The 16,045-nt window shown below is 37.1% G+C and overlaps 1 protein-coding gene across 4 annotated transcripts in view; it reads left to right on the top strand.

The window, feature by feature from the left end:
• Positions 1–16,045, top strand: part of Kair1d (Kainate-type ionotropic glutamate receptor subunit 1D) — a 134,612-nt gene that overhangs the window by 45,036 nt on the left and 73,531 nt on the right. For all 4 annotated transcript variants that reach the window (XM_071711519.1, XM_071711520.1, XM_071711517.1 and 1 more), the window contains exon 3: positions 4,398–4,582. In XM_071711519.1, coding sequence (XP_071567620.1) covers positions 4,398–4,582 — 185 coding nt within the window. The remainder of the gene's footprint in view (positions 1–4,397; positions 4,583–16,045) is intronic.

The following is a 16,045-nucleotide window of genomic DNA, read 5'->3' as shown; positions in this document are numbered from 1 at the left end:
GCGGCAGTACAAGTCAGTAAATACATGATGTATAATATTTTACATTTCCTTGACTAAAATAGAACATTACAAGAACATTGAAACATTTCGACCGTGTTTATTTTTCTAGTATTTATGATATTTAGTCTACTTATTATTTCAACTGTAGATTGGCTCGAGAAAGAAAATTAAAAATATAAAGTATAAAGTTTCATAAAAACATATTTTATTATATTTTAGTGTTATACATTATAATTTACATGTACAAATGTTGTAAAATTATAGTAAGTTCTGAAGAATATTTAAGTCGAAAAACATCCATGATTAAACGATAATATTTCATGATATAGAAATAAAATTTAAATATACAGTGAAAGAGAGTGGAAAACACGCTCCTATTTATATTATTTTATTTTTTTGATAATTTTATTACGTTATATAACTGTATTTAAATTTAAAAATTAAATAAATATAAAACTCGTTTTTTTATACGTTTATCTTTTTCAAATGTAATTTGTGATTTTATTAATATGGCAAAAAATTGGAGTTTTAATTAAAAGCATTAAAAATGGTAGGCTTCAGTTGTAAGAGAACACAGAAAGAAAATTTAAATAATTTTATGATTTAAGTAAATTACATACATGCACTCATTACAATACCATGATGCTCTAGCAATATAAATTACTGCATTAACTTAATTCTATTATTGTTATAAAGTCAGATCGACGTCATTCTTGAATTATATCACGATATCACCAAATATAGAACCGAAATGCGTAGTGCCACTAAAGAAAGAGATGGCAATACTCGAAAAAATTCCAAGTAATAAAATTAATTTAGATATTTCGAGAAAAATAGCTCGAAAATTTGACGAAGTATTCGTATACTTGACTGAAATTTGCCTTTTAACAGATTTCACTACAAGCCATTATATCCATTTCTATATAAATTACCAACCTGTACATACACGTGCTGTTTATAGTATGACTTATCAATTCCTCAATCCCCGCTGTTTACGTATTTCCGTCGAATTGATAGCGCGATAGACGATATACAAAGCTCTTCCACATTCCATCGCACAACCTGCATCTCTCAAAGCGAGCAAAAGACGAGCGCGCGCGTATTGCTCCTGATCCACAATGTGGAGCTCGAATTGATACCGGGGCCCACCTCGGAAAAGAGATCGTCGAGACCCCCAGCGTGCTGTGACCGGAGAAAAAAAGAGAAAGAGAGGAAGAGGGGAAAAAAACCGGAATTCTCGATACATACTGATGTGTATGGCCATTCGCGGGGCGCCCTGGGGCCATCCGACGAAATTGCATCCGGAATTTCAATATAGCGCATATCATATATTTCAACCTTAAAACGCCGCCAGCGCTGTCCAGGTATTACTTTGAGGCTCCTGTGCCCGTAGAAGCCGACTTTGCCCCCCGATTATAGAGATTCCGACTGCGGTAAGGTATATGCACAGGTGAAACGCGGGGGGGGGGGGGCGAGGGTTGCGCAACCGTTCCCCTTTCTCTCTCTCTCTCTCTCTCTCTCTCTCTCTCTCTCTCTCTCTCTCTCTCTCTCTCTCTCTCTCTCTCTCTCTCTCTCTCTCTCTCTTTCTCTTCCTCCCTTCCCGCGATCCTTTCGCCGGAGTAGAGCAGCCTGCAGGGGACATTAGATGGTTTTCGCTCGGAATAAATGATCAAAAGGTAACTCCGGATTAAAGCTGTCGCTTGCCCGGTGACTCGCTCGCGCTTACACGCTCCGCTGCGATCCGGATGTTGCGCTTTTACAAAGCGGTTTAATCAAATTTTCAGAAAAGTCGCTGATGCTATTAATACATATTCGCCTGTGCCGGAAGGCGCGCGCAGTTCTCTCAGTTTCTGGATTCTTTGTCAGATTTGGAAATGATTCTAGCTTAGAGCGAAAGGCGAAACGTTAAAGGGAAGATCGAATTATCTTCGTGGTTGAAGTTCGTCTAGGGGAGCTGAAAATTTCCATTTACTCAGTTTCAACTTATTATTCAAGCTCTCGCAAACTTATTAATTATTTAATGTTGCTGAACTTTATTTATCTTTGATTATTTATAATAGTGAGTTCTTCGCCTATTAAAATAAGGGAATATTTTGCTGCATGATCCGTTGCTGCCATCAAAATATTATTGCAGAAAAGTAGTATTTAGTGCTAAAAATAAGAGAGAATGATATGCTAATAATAGGAATAATAATACCGCAAATTAAAGATCAAACCCAATTTTATTAAATTTTTATTAAAAAAGCGCAATTTTCATACATGTTACATTATCTTATAATTTTTCATGAATTATAATAAATCCGTTCCCATTAAATGCATTTTCTATCCTTTTTTCGTGAATATATGTAATAAATAATTACAGAATCTAATAAAAAAAAAGAGTACAATTTTTTAAATAATCAATAATAATTATTGCTCAATTAAGGGGATATATGAGAGAAGCAATAGCGAAAAAGATTTTCTTCAATAAAATACTTTACTCAGCGATATAAAAAAATGAAGAATATATATAATTATTAGTAGCAATGCCGTGCTGGATTACGAACCGATTATTTCAAAGCGTATTTTTCTTTCTTTTTTCGTCGTATATCGTCGGGGAAAAGAAAAATTATCTCGTGGTTCAAATCAGAGGCGAGGAGGACGAGAGAGAAATTAATGTCAGTTCGTTAGGGTGGCTTGTACTCGTGTCGCAGAATTTAATTATTAGTGTGAGTAAAAATAAATGGCAGCCACGAGAAAAATGTCGATTTAACGAGGCGCTGCGAGCATATCGCTATCGAAACACTCGCGATGTTTCGCCATTAGGTGGAATGACCTTTCGAGCAATTTTCACGCGTATCCGCGGCGATCTCGTAAGAACGACGACGATATAATATATTCTTTTTTTTTTATTATTAATGAGAGATATCATAAACGAGTTCCAAAGCAATCTTCCGCCAAGCTACTCGGCGGAGCGCCGAGACAATTTTCTTCCCGAAGTTTACCCGCTCGCGCGCTTATCGAGAGAGGAGTTTCCGCGAGCAAAAAATTCTCATTATGACTTATCCACGATCGGCCACCCCGACCGAGATACTCTGGATAAACCGAGATAAGTGGAAATCTACGATGAACGAAATCGGCATGATAATCGCGATGTTGTAATTGAAGGGGATGGAACTCGAGAACGTGAAACTCTCCGCCGAAATATCAACGTTATTTTTTTTTTTTCGCCCGCAAAGAGCACGAGTACGAGAGAAGAGAAGCTGACACGCGTCAGCTTGAGAGAGATGAGAAACCCGCAATATTCGGTGTCGAATAGATGTTCGGCTCAATACGGTGATTTATCGTCACTGTCGTTCGGAAAGAGGAAAAAGGGCACTATCGTGAAAAGGGCACCCGATATGCAATATGAACGAAATCGGCCATGCAAAAGATAACGAAAAACGTTTATTCGCTAAATGAAATTGGGAGTGAATGGGAGAGATTGACAGGAGTTTTGCATCGAGCCGGTGGAAGATCCTGGCGGACAGCGGCGATCCTGGCGAACGTCCCGGGTAATACCGAGTCGTTTATCACGACTGGGGCGAATGGAGAGTGCTCGTGAGAGATCGCGAGATCGTCCGACAAGCTTCCACGCGCGGTGTGTTGCGTTACGCTACTAAGTTCGCCCGAGTTGTGGTGATTAATCGATAATGGGCTTCATATGATACGGACGGTACGTTGTCGATGTGCGAAACAACCTTAATCACATTAGTTGACGGTGACATGATCGATATATTATGATGGGACAGGTCATTCCGTTTCGTTCAGCTTAACATCACAGTACGCTGCCCCTGGCGTTCAACGTCATGCTTATCTTGCTCGCGTAACTGCGTGTTACGCTCCCGCATCTACATATACATTATCATAATAGAAGCGAGCTGACTAATTAATTGATCCACACGCCATTTCCCAATTTCAGTTTGCGCAGTTTCATATTTATGTTGGGATGTACGAAACGAGTTATTCTAGTAGACAGATGCACATCATAATATATTTATAATTGCATTTTCCTAAAAAACCGTCTGCTTTATGCAGTAAATTCAACAATATTGTAAACACACACACACACACATAAAACACGAGATTTACGAAAATAAATGCGCTTTTCGTACACTTTGTCCGAATAAATAAATTCCAAGTTAGATAGAAGTAAAATATATATGGAAAAATATGTAATTTAATCAGATAATTGGTTATCTGCAGTTCTTTCCAACTTACGCTTTCCATTGAGAAAATTTATTGCTATGATTTTGGTAATCAACTTTGGTAATCAAGACACAAATGCCGGCTAAATCCCTTCTCCGTGTCAGAAAGAATCTCTCGTGCTTCAGCAACGACCCTTACTGATCGCGCTTATACCCTGGCGTTTGTTACAGTGTGCCACCTACTGCGAGGCGGCGTGGCGGCGATTTTTGGACCGCAGAGCGCGCACACGGCGTCCCACGTGCAGAGCATTTGCGACACCATGGAAATTCCGCACTTGGAGACGCGCTGGGACTACCGGCTTAGACGGCAGAGCTGCCTCGTCAACCTCTATCCGCATCCCACCACTTTGTCCAAGGTACGTATACACAAACTTTTAGCCAGAATAATAGCCTCATTAAAGCGGCGCCCGTCGCGCAAAATCTGCCTTCGTGACCCTTCTCCTCACGGATTTCTTGCCTCTCTCATAGCTGTTTTACCTCTACCCTCATCGACGACAAACATGGCCTTTTTAGATTGTGGGATTAACGGTTGTCGCTCAAATCAAGGTAATTTCCACACTCCGTGCTTCGCATTTTACGTTGCGCTGTAATTATAATTGAAGTTTTGAAAGAAAAATCATCAATGAGGTCTAGAAAAACATCAAAAATTTTCAATAATGACAAAAGAATATTTATTTCAGGCGTTTAAAGTTTTCCTTTCTTATTAGTTTATCAAAAATATAATTGAAGCCATTAACAAGTTCACGCAAATTTCACATTTAGCCGAAAGATTATATCGAGAGAGAGTCCGCACTTTTATTAAGTTATAATATGAAAGATCGCTTTCGCGGCCAAGGCGCATTCGCTGTTGCATTTGGTTGTATCTATATGCATCGAGTACTATATGCCCACAGTGCGGTAGTTCTGAACTTAACGCAAAAGAACTGAAACTTTTTGAATTTCTCTTAATAAGCGCGAAGTTTCATGAAGGGGTACGGCTGAAAGCCCTGGTCGCGGGTTTGTATAGCTCACGGGCTTTTTAGGTTAACGAGAGTTCTCTCTCTTTCTCCCCCTCCTCTCTCTCCCTCACTCTTTCTCTTCGCCCCCCCCCCCTCTCTCTGCCTCTCTCTGTCTGTCTTGTTGTTTCATGAATGCAACCCTTTTCTTTCCTCAATATTTGTTATTCGCACCTGGTGACTCTTTCTTCTTCGCTCGTTCCTCTCGTCCTCTCAATATTTGCCACTAGATTTGTCCTCCGAAAGCGTTTTGTTTATTCTCTGTATAGGATGTGGTGGAATCCTGCTCATCGCCCATCACTGAGTTTTCTTTTATTTTTGAAGGGACTTGCGAGTAGAAAATAAATATCCACGGCTGCGAGGCGCTTTACGCTTCAAACGCGAGAGAACATTCGCGAGAAAGTCGATAAATCCGTTCGCTGCGGGCGAATGAAACGCGCAAGCATGTCCCAAAGGAAACGATGAAAGCCAGCGAAAATGAAATTTCCCCTTGACGTAGACATCAGAAAACAATTGCTCTTTATTTGTACCTTAAATATGTATCTAATGATATGGATGTTACTCGGGAAAAATATGATTTTTACACAATTATTACTAAATACGGTATTCAATTTTATTGCCTATGTTAAAAAGCAAGCGTGTGTTAGTAATTCTTAGATCCATAAGTAGTAAAACACGATCAACAGACAGAATTTATTTCTACGTGACGAATTTCCCGAAGTCCTTTACGGATTTCGTATGAAATATTGATGACTAGATAATAATTTACGGTCGCGTGGGTTGGCTTTGACATCCTCGATCAAAGGGCTTTCAGCAATGATGCACTGAGGACACAATTTAAAGGTCACCGCATATCTAAAGCTATGCGCTCTTTTTTCTCGCTTTCTCTCTCTCTCTCTCTTTCTCTCTCTCTCTCTCTCTTTCTCTTATCAGAGAATTTCAATTAGAATCCATTCGCGTGTCGCATCACTGACTCTCCAGCATTTGTTAAAAATCACAAATTTTTAATGTTGCTATTCTAGTATTTCGAAATATTCTGATAAACTCTCGCAATCACTGACGCAACTCTAATTAGTACGTATATTCATGCGAATATACATCTGACGCACATTTTTATCTGTTTTATCTAACAGACTGCGTAATTTGTGTAAAATATTTGAACAAAATGTTTTTATAAAAATATTTGACCAAAATTTGTTATGAAAAGTAATCAAATTAGTATTTTCTAATATTCCAATGCCTGATTAAAACATGGAGAAAGAAGTAATTCTTATACAAAATCAATTTATATACAAACAATAAGAATTGGATTTAAAATATCTAAATATCTATATTTGCAAGTTGTAAAAGATAAATTTATATTTATAGAGGATATAAAAAGAGAATAAAACACAGATTTCATATTAGAATAATTAATATATCTGAACTAATACAACGATGATCGATTGAGGAAGTTGCACCTTTTCAGATTAAAAACTCGTGTAAGATTCATGATAGAGGTTCAGTTTCTTAATTTGCAAAATCCGATGTTCGCACAATGAAATGCGAGCGCGCGCGAGAGGTTGGAGGACATAAAGAAGGCGGAGAAACGTTTAATAAGCTTTCGCGTTCTGAAAGTGATAAACATCAGGTTTCCTCAGTCTCAGGTTTCCATTGTGGAGTCTAGTAAACCTGGAGGGAAGTAGCTTACGTCGTCAGTTATTTCACGGTGTTAGAACAGGGTTTTGGTTTTCTCTCGCCCGAGTTCTTTTCTCAACGGAATCCCGCCATTTCCAACGCGGCGAAAATGCAAAATTCACTAGGAGAGCAGCGGCATCCTGATTAGAGTACTCGACTCGGAGGAAAAGGAAAAATCGGAGGGGGAAAAAAAAGACGGCGGAGGTGGGCGAACGGTTGGCGTCGATTCCTTCAAACGAGCGACAGCCTCATTCAGTCAACTCGACGGCGGAAATATTTTACTTTCCGGTACCATCTTATGCGTAGTTCAAAGGAACCGAAGGCGATTGCAGGGAGCAGAAAAATAGAATAAAAAGCACGACCAGTGAGTCTCTTTGATTCACATCGGGTGAATTGTGGGGATAACTTTAATACCCTTCCGCGCCACGATTTTCCGCAAAACGATAACAAATTACTATCGCAAACGGCGCATTATTCCGGCAAAATGAAAATAAACAATTCCTATTTATGAAAAGTATCAACTGCAAGAAAATATTGCGTTAAGGTACCTTCAAGCTTTTACACATAAACTACGATTTATTCATTATTTATTTAAACTTGATAAAATATTATAAAAACTTGATAAAATGTTATAATTGGATTTCACATAAAATAAATGCTTATTTAAATTAAAAACGTTATTTTTATAAACTTACTTTTAGAGCATATAAAGAAATAACAATTATTATTTTATTTGAAACCATTAATAGAAACAACAATTATTATTGTTTCAATTATTTTTGTGATAAAAATAGCAACGCACAATGTAAATAATATAATATTTGGAATACTGCTCTTTTATTTTTTGCATTTTACTAGTTGGTAAAAAATATTGTTAATGACACTATTTTAGCACATAAAAACGCTTTTAATCTTTCTACGGAAACAATGATACGTTAAAAATTGCTCTATTACTTTCGCATTCGAAATGTCCCTGAACGAGACGCACCAATTATTACATTCAAACGCGAAGACGAATCTATCCAATCTCGCTTTGAACTTTCGGACAGTTCGTATTGTTCGCGTCGAAATCGAATTGTCAGGTATTTCGATTCGCATTCCTGCGCACGAACGTAGACTGCTCCTTCTGCCGTGCTATTTTCTTCTATCCTAGCTAGATGAAAGAATCCCTTGGTAAGCCATTAGGAACAAATACTTTACAATCTCATAAAATTATCGCTCTCTTAACCATAAAATTTTAATTAGAGAAAGAGAGAGACCACATGTTCTTTATCTGACAAATAAGTAAACTTTGACAAATAAATAAATAAAATTGTTTAAATTTCATGTACCTCAGCACCTTAGAATTGGAATTACTGTTTGTAACATTTCTTATAAATAAATAAGTTTGTTAAATTACGCATAGCTATTACGTTCTCGTAGAAATATTTACTACGATTGCTTTATATTAAATTAAATATTATACTGCTCATTATTACTATCATTGAGGGTCACATCTTAAACATTAAGAAATATACGGTGATTGTTCATTGTTTAGTATGAATTCCCTTAATTATCTAATTGTAAGATGTCTAGCTATCACTAATGATCGCTAGATGTAATATTGATTGTATAGATATACGTAATCATTAGGGCATTTCCTCTATGATCATGAATACATTTTAATTGGAGAATTCTGTATAATTAAAATTATTCTGTATACCGAAAGAGAATTTCTACCTAAACATTGTTTACTTTTGAACTTTAAATGATGGAATGGCATTGGTCATTCCGTTTGCAAGATAATCGACATTATGATGATATAGCGGGCGATATGTTGGTGTTAATGAACCGCGAAGGGCGCAATTGCCATTACCGCAGCAATGATTTAACGATCTTCCTCGTGGCCTATAATGGACCGGCTTCTGTGCTCCGATGGTCGTCGGGCCAGCAGCCGGTGTGGATGGATCGGTTGAATCAGCCACTATGTTGCTGTTGGAATTCAATTTGTACTGTTTCCTAATCGAGCTTTTGCTCATTGCGCTTTACTGCTCCACTTCGTACAACCAATACTGGTACCATCATCAGGCCCTAAGGAAAGCCCTATAGAGAGTATAGAGCCTTGAAAAAATAAAACATTTTTCGCGTACTTTAAATTAAATGCATCTGCCCTTAATCAGCTATTATTATATCACGTGCATAAAAAAGTTCTGATTTGATAATAAAATTATTCTAAATTTATTTTTAATTTAGGTTAATTTTAATAAAAAGTTATTTGACAAAGGTTTATTTTTTCCCTCTGGGAAAAATTCGAAATAACTCATTTATTGAAAATGTTTAATGTCCAATATTAAATATATTATTAAAATTGTTAATAATAAAATTTTATTATTCATTATTTTAATACTTTATATTATGTTTTATGTATGAATATGTTATGTTATATAATATCTTGATTAAAGAGCAATTGCGCAAAATTGAAAAAATCCTGGAAAGAAAAGATAATTATTATTTTATTATGTAATTTCCCATAAAGCATAATGGCAAGTACCTATGCGCTATAAACATAGAAGCATTGGGACATAATAGAAACTATTTTTAAAAACTTTTTATTTATCTAAGAGAAACTAAACTATTCTCTTAGATTATTTTTTTGGCTAAATCTTTTTCACACTTCGTAGCATTCTTTTATGTAATTCAAACACAAAATACATAATAATATCACAAGTTATTTTATCCTAAGTCAACCGTCATCTCATTTACCGCTCAAGTTATCCCTGTCCAAACTATCTAAACAATCGGTAAGTGCCCACTCGATTCTGCTCAGGGTGCGGCATTCAATGACTGAACGCGCACTCTCCTCAACAACGTATATCTATCGCTCTTCTCTCTCTCTCTCTCTCTCTCTCTCTCTCTCTCTCTCTCTCTCTCTCTCTCTCTCTCTCTCTCTCTCTCTCTCTCTCTCTCTCTCTCTCTCTCTCTCTCTCGCTTTCTCGGTTCGCATTTTAGGCACTATAGACAAGTCAAGAATTCGCCCAGCCGTGGGTGTACTCCGAGCGAAACGTTTATTTCTCTGGGGTTGGGTTACTAATCAATGTCATTCAGCGAAACCACGTACAGCCAACGCGATTGAAAGCCGATTGCACCCTTTTTCCCGTATCTTCCGTATCCTCGCCGATTAGCTATTTACTTCCGTTTCCTCTTTCGCAGGATTTCTTCGCGCTCGTTTGGCAATCGCTCGTAACGCCGACCGCATCGCTTCTGCTTGCCTTTTTTCATCCATTACGGTGAAAAGAGCGTGTCGGGTGGTAAATGGATTGCATTCTCGTGCATTCATCTCTGACACGTTGATGAGCGTTCCACTCGTCGAGACCGATACGTGATAACGATCAAAACCGCGAATTATCCGACTAATCATCTCAATCGCGGTGTATGTACACGGGTTGCTCTTAACTTTTCTCAGAATCTAGAATTATTGCGATTTGTTGTGCAACGATTAACGTATCGCGAAAAAAGAACTAACTTTTTAACTAAAAATTAAAATATTTATTTCTCCTTTACCTCATACATTTATGTACATATTCACACATGCATAGAGACAATGACAATCTCCTTTAACTGTTTCCAAGTTTAATATTTTTGTGTCTCTTTACGTTTTAATTTGTTAGATTGCGTTATTATTGTTTTAATTTTAGATTGTGTTCTATTATCAGCATTTTTCTCTCTTGAAAAACTGAAATTGTTGCAATTGATGCAAATTAGAGAGTGAGCTCTCTCGAAATCAAGATCCTCGTAAACCTATCGGGATTACTTACGCAGATACTCCGCGTAATTATCTTGACAGAATCAATCTTCGGTGAAACTCATCCGCGGTATATTGCTAGCATTATTTCTGGAGAGAGCGTGCGCGTGGAACGATGCGCTTTATTGAAGGGACGAAGGGCCGGAGAGGGAGGGGGGGGGAGGGTACGAAGGAAGGGCGATCGTCAAGAAATGTAGACGCAATATCGTACACGGCGGAGCGCGCGGACGTGGAATATGGTACCGTCGAATAAAGCGGTTGTATTACGTCGGAAGTGAATAACTCCGTTGCGTCTAGCAGCACGTCAGACGTAATCTCGTTTCGCGTTCGAGAAGAGAACGAACGTAATCGAGAGGGAGGAAGAGGGAAGAGCGCGCGTTTGGGAGGATTATCCCGTTGTTCGCGGCGGACTAAGCCGCTTGTTGCCGCAAGTTTCATCGCTCGTAATCGACGTCTCACCTTCGCAGTTCGCCACCATCGCGCTATTCTGAAGGCAATTTTAATGCCGACAGTGACATCCTCCAAGTACGACGGCGCGGCGCGGGGCGGCGAACCGAACTGAAATGGCTGCAGTGCTGCACACTTTGAAGGCTACGCGCACACCCGAGAATGCATTATTTACGAATGCATTAAACGGAGTTATATTAGGAGCGGAATTAAGAGCGCCCGATTTCTCGCTCACTTCTCTCTCTCTCTCTCTCTCTCCTAATGCATCTCGAAAACTTCAAATAGGAGATGACGCGCGGAGAAAAGAACCGCCGCGGCGTCGTCGCAGAAAATGCAAAGTGCATTCATCGCGAATAGGATTCGAAGTAGTCGGAGATAAGGAGGATGTTTTTCGAATTTCATTGCCTCGGACAGAAATCCATGCGTATATCGCAGATATACGAGAATTTAATTGACGTTTGATTTACATCGTATGATTTTTCTGTCTCATTCGACTATTTTTTTCATCCCTGCAATTAATGTATAATCAATATGCCACTTATATCAACCAATAATAAATATTGAATTTATATACGCAGATAAAAATTGATTTTGTCGTCAAGTGAAATTCAACCGCCGGAAATACACGAAATATGATTAATTAATTTACTGGTCGTATCGTCGGTCAAAATTGCTGCCACAAGCGCCCTCGATATTAATTATTCCAACGAGGGTTATTACAACAGAAATAGTTTTATTTGTTGTTTGCTATGCGCGATAAGCTGCACACGCTGTGAAATTCGAGCCAACGAGAAATTTCAGCGGAGCCAACGTTGCACAGCGAGCAAAAAGCCCGATGTGGCGATCGTCCTAGATTTTGTGTACGTACATTGTAAGCGAAATTTAATAGAAATTCGTTTGAAGCATCACCGAGTGCAATTAACTATAATACCGACAATCCGAGAGGGAGAGAGAGAAAGAGAAAGAGAGAAAATTTGCATTAGTGTCGGGATATAATTTTATTTCTGATATGCGTATTTCCTCTTCATCATTACGTTATACGAATAATATACTACAATTCGCAATTTCGCAATATAATGTAACGCATCCAAATGTTAGCAGCGGCATCCACTGCGATGTGATTCCACACGCACATTCAGTGTAACATGCGACAATGCGACACATAATTTCAGATTTACCTTAAAGTCACAAATTGTGCGCCAATAATGGTGCGCATTTAATAATTTCCTTTCTCTCGCACGCATATTTTATTTCAAAGGTAATTTATAAATGACGTAGCTGACATTATATTTGGTAAATTTCATTTGTTTTCCATTGACGGTAACACGCGTACCGTAATACCGTATATAGAAACGGCATCCGAAAATCGCTGGAAAAAATGCGTGTAAGAAAGCCGGAAATTTTATTTCTCATTGGAGTTAAAACTTTCGAAACAATTGCCACGCTGGATTACGGACTCCCAGGCACAAATAAAAACTAACAATCGACAACCATTGTCCCTACTAACTTGTTATTTCCGGAAAGCTGCTGAAGCTCAAATTCGGTGTGCGGCAATACAGGAAGGGACGATAAAAACGAATATATACACACACTTATATATATAGATATATTGTATATATATCAGACACACAATACTAAACAAAATTTCTTCTGAAATTTGAAATTTAGTCACTTTATATAGCTAATTTTTTCAACTCGTAAATGATAATTATCTTTTTTTATTCAATTAATTCTGAAATGCTTTATGCGCCACGTATATCGCATCATATTAAGATAATATAGATAAAATTTTAAATAGAATATTAAATTAGATGTTATTATCCAAAAATTCCTGCTCTTGTTATGTTTACGTAATAACAAATTTAATAATTAAATTTCACTTACCTATTAATTAAAAAGATACAGAATAAATAATTCTTCAATTTCCAATAGCGTTAATTTAAAATTTATTTTTTAGATTAATTTAAAGTATTACTTTCTTGCGTAACAAAAAGTGATATTTTATATAGTTAGTGCTTTAATAATAACGTTTACTAAAAATATGAAATAATTGAGGTGAATTAAATGAAAATTCAATACGTGTTCTACATCAGTAATACAAATATTAATACATTGCAATGCGCGGTATTAGTAAGAAATAGGTAGAGATGTCTAGATATGTTATAAGATATTATTAGAAGATGGATATCTTCCAAAGGAAATGGAAGTAGAAAATTGAAATCTACTACGACACAATAACTAAGAGAACGATGCTCCGGGATTATAATTTTGTTAATTTCACGATTAATTGTGCAATGTTCAGAAGAGGCCACATTTTCTTCCTCAATACTCGTAATTGATAAATCATAATCGCGTAACGAAACGTGATATAAATTTAAGAGGCGTAAATTGATCAAACATTTATCGCCTGAAAAGCGTTCAAAAGTCATCAATAAGCGGTCAGAGTATAATAATGTAAAACCGAAATTGAAAGTGGTTTCTCACGCTTGGGATTAATGTTAATTGGATATTCTATATGCAAATTTTGCCATCAACTATTATAATATGTTATGGTAATCGACTGTATCGAAATTTGATTGATAGTCACAATAGCATGATTTAATACGTAAACTATTCGGCCATTGTACAATAGTAAAATAATATATCTCAATATAATATACATTCCAGCTTCCACACGCTGCCATTTGATCTCTAGAACCTTTAATTTATAATAGAATTTAATTACAATAGAATAGAATTACAATTACAATTTGTAATAGATTTCAATGAATCGATATAATTCATAATCAATCGTATAATTAGATGTCATCTTCGCAATTTGAACATTTAAATTTAAATATTATTTTTTAAGTAATTTTCTTAGAATTTTGCTAGTTTACTTTTACCTAACATAGTAAAATTTTTTTAACTTTTTATATACTTCTGAAGCTTAAATTGTAAAAATTTATAATTAATGAAATTTTCAAATGTTTATTAGCAACGATTATTGGTACCCTGACATTTCTGCTATGGAAAATCAATTGTGATTTTGTGAAAGAATCCATAAACAAAAGGAAATCCGTGAAATTTGGGGCATCTTAAAAATTTATCTCTCTAACAGAAATTTTATTTTTTTATGAAACTGTAGGGCACATTTAGGCTTCACTTATTTGCCCCTACAATTCAAAGTGCGGTATTCTCATAGATATACATTAAGCGCCTTATAGTGTCTGAATCCTACACACGTCGGAACGAATAGGGATTTATTCTGAAGATGAGAGAGAGCGGGACTTTTTGCGGAAAACATCTTGAGAAAAGAAGGAGCAAAAAGAAGATTTCGGTCGCGCGCACTGCTCGGTCGAGCTGGCTAGAAAAATCATACGAGCTCGGAGCACAGACGGATGTTCCTCCTTTTGAGATCTTGTTACAAGGAGTACGTCCGCAAGCGGTTCGTTAGTCGCTCTACCATGGGTAACTACTACTTTACGTAGATGTACGCGTAAGAACTTAATGAGTGGGCGAGGCTCTTTACGCGCGTAAGAATCTAATGCGAAAGAGTAGAACGTTTAAGAACTGTTGATTGGATATACACATGTAAAAATGATAAACCGAATGAGCGAACTTAATCCTTAAGTGCGCAGTTTTGCATATATGCAAAGCGATTTTTCGATCGTACTCTTCCTTATAAAGTTCAAACTGAAAACGTGCGGGTTTGCACTCATGTCATCACAAAAATAGTGTAAAAAGAGTTCAAATGATTCAAAGAGTTTAGAGGGTTTGAATTAATAAAGAAGAATTTTTTAAATATTTTTTTTTAGGATTCCTTAAACAGTCATTATTTGTTTTAAAAATATTCAGAATACAACGAAAAATTGTGCATTTAAGGATTAAGTGTGACAAATTAAAACTTGAAATGTGAACGTTTTAGACGCAGTAAAAACTATGTTAGGAAGATTTTTGCGCACACTACTCGGTCTAGCTGACTAAAATAATTATACAAGCTTGGAACAAAGACGGATGGTCCTTCTTTTGAGATCTTATTACAAGGAATACGTCCGCAAGCAGTTCGTTAGTCGCGCTACTACGAGTAACTACTCCTTTACGTAGATCTTACGCGCATAAGAACTCAATAATAAGAGAGCAAAGCTCTTTACACGCGTAAGAACCCAATGTGAAAGCGTAGAACGTTTTAAAAACTTTTGATTGGACGTACGTATAAAAAAATTATAAACCGGATGAACGAACTTAAAAATAAAACTGAAAGATGAACGTTTTAGACACAGTAAAAAGTATGTTACAATACGATTTTTCCAATTATTTCCAACAATAAGTGATGTGATGCATTTATTGTTACTTGACAAGCAAAAATATTTCATAAAAACATGAAAATTAGAAGCACGTTTTTACAAAAGAATTATTCTCATGAAACATAAAATAATTGATTATCCAAAGGAATTGTACTTTATAAAAGCGTCCTATAAAATTGAGTTTTCGGAACGTGATATTCCACGAGCAAAAACGCTACGTCCGCGAAAACCAATGTAAACCATGTAAAATAAATTATATTATTCACCGAGAATGCGACGTGCGAATGCATCTCGAATCGCGCTTAATCCGAGTAAATCGAGGACGCCGCGAATCGCGCGCGCTTCTCAGAGTTCGGCATAAAAATCCGTCTGAAAAATGCAACACGGTAGAACTTGTGCCGCGCTGCATCCGGAGAAAGAATGCATCTGCGAACTCGCAGACTGACGCGCCGCGTTCATTATGGAAAGCAGCATCGACCGTGGGACGTATCCACGCGGCGCGGCGGCGGCGACGGCGGCGGCGAGATAAAAGCATATGCACTCACGCCCTCGCTCACGCCTTATGTGCCATCTGCGCGCGCGAGCAGAATGCGCCGAATTCATGTGGCCGTTCCTTTTAACGAGATGGATTCT

The sequence above is a fragment of the Temnothorax nylanderi genome, unplaced genomic scaffold (genome assembly GCF_030848795.1).
Source record: "Temnothorax nylanderi isolate EJ_2023f unplaced genomic scaffold, tnyl_v1.0 TNYL_tig0099_pilon, whole genome shotgun sequence".
NCBI lineage: Eukaryota > Metazoa > Arthropoda > Insecta > Hymenoptera > Formicidae > Temnothorax > Temnothorax nylanderi.
Note: the sequence above shows the minus strand (reverse complement) of the source record. Positions and strands in the feature narration are given on the sequence as shown.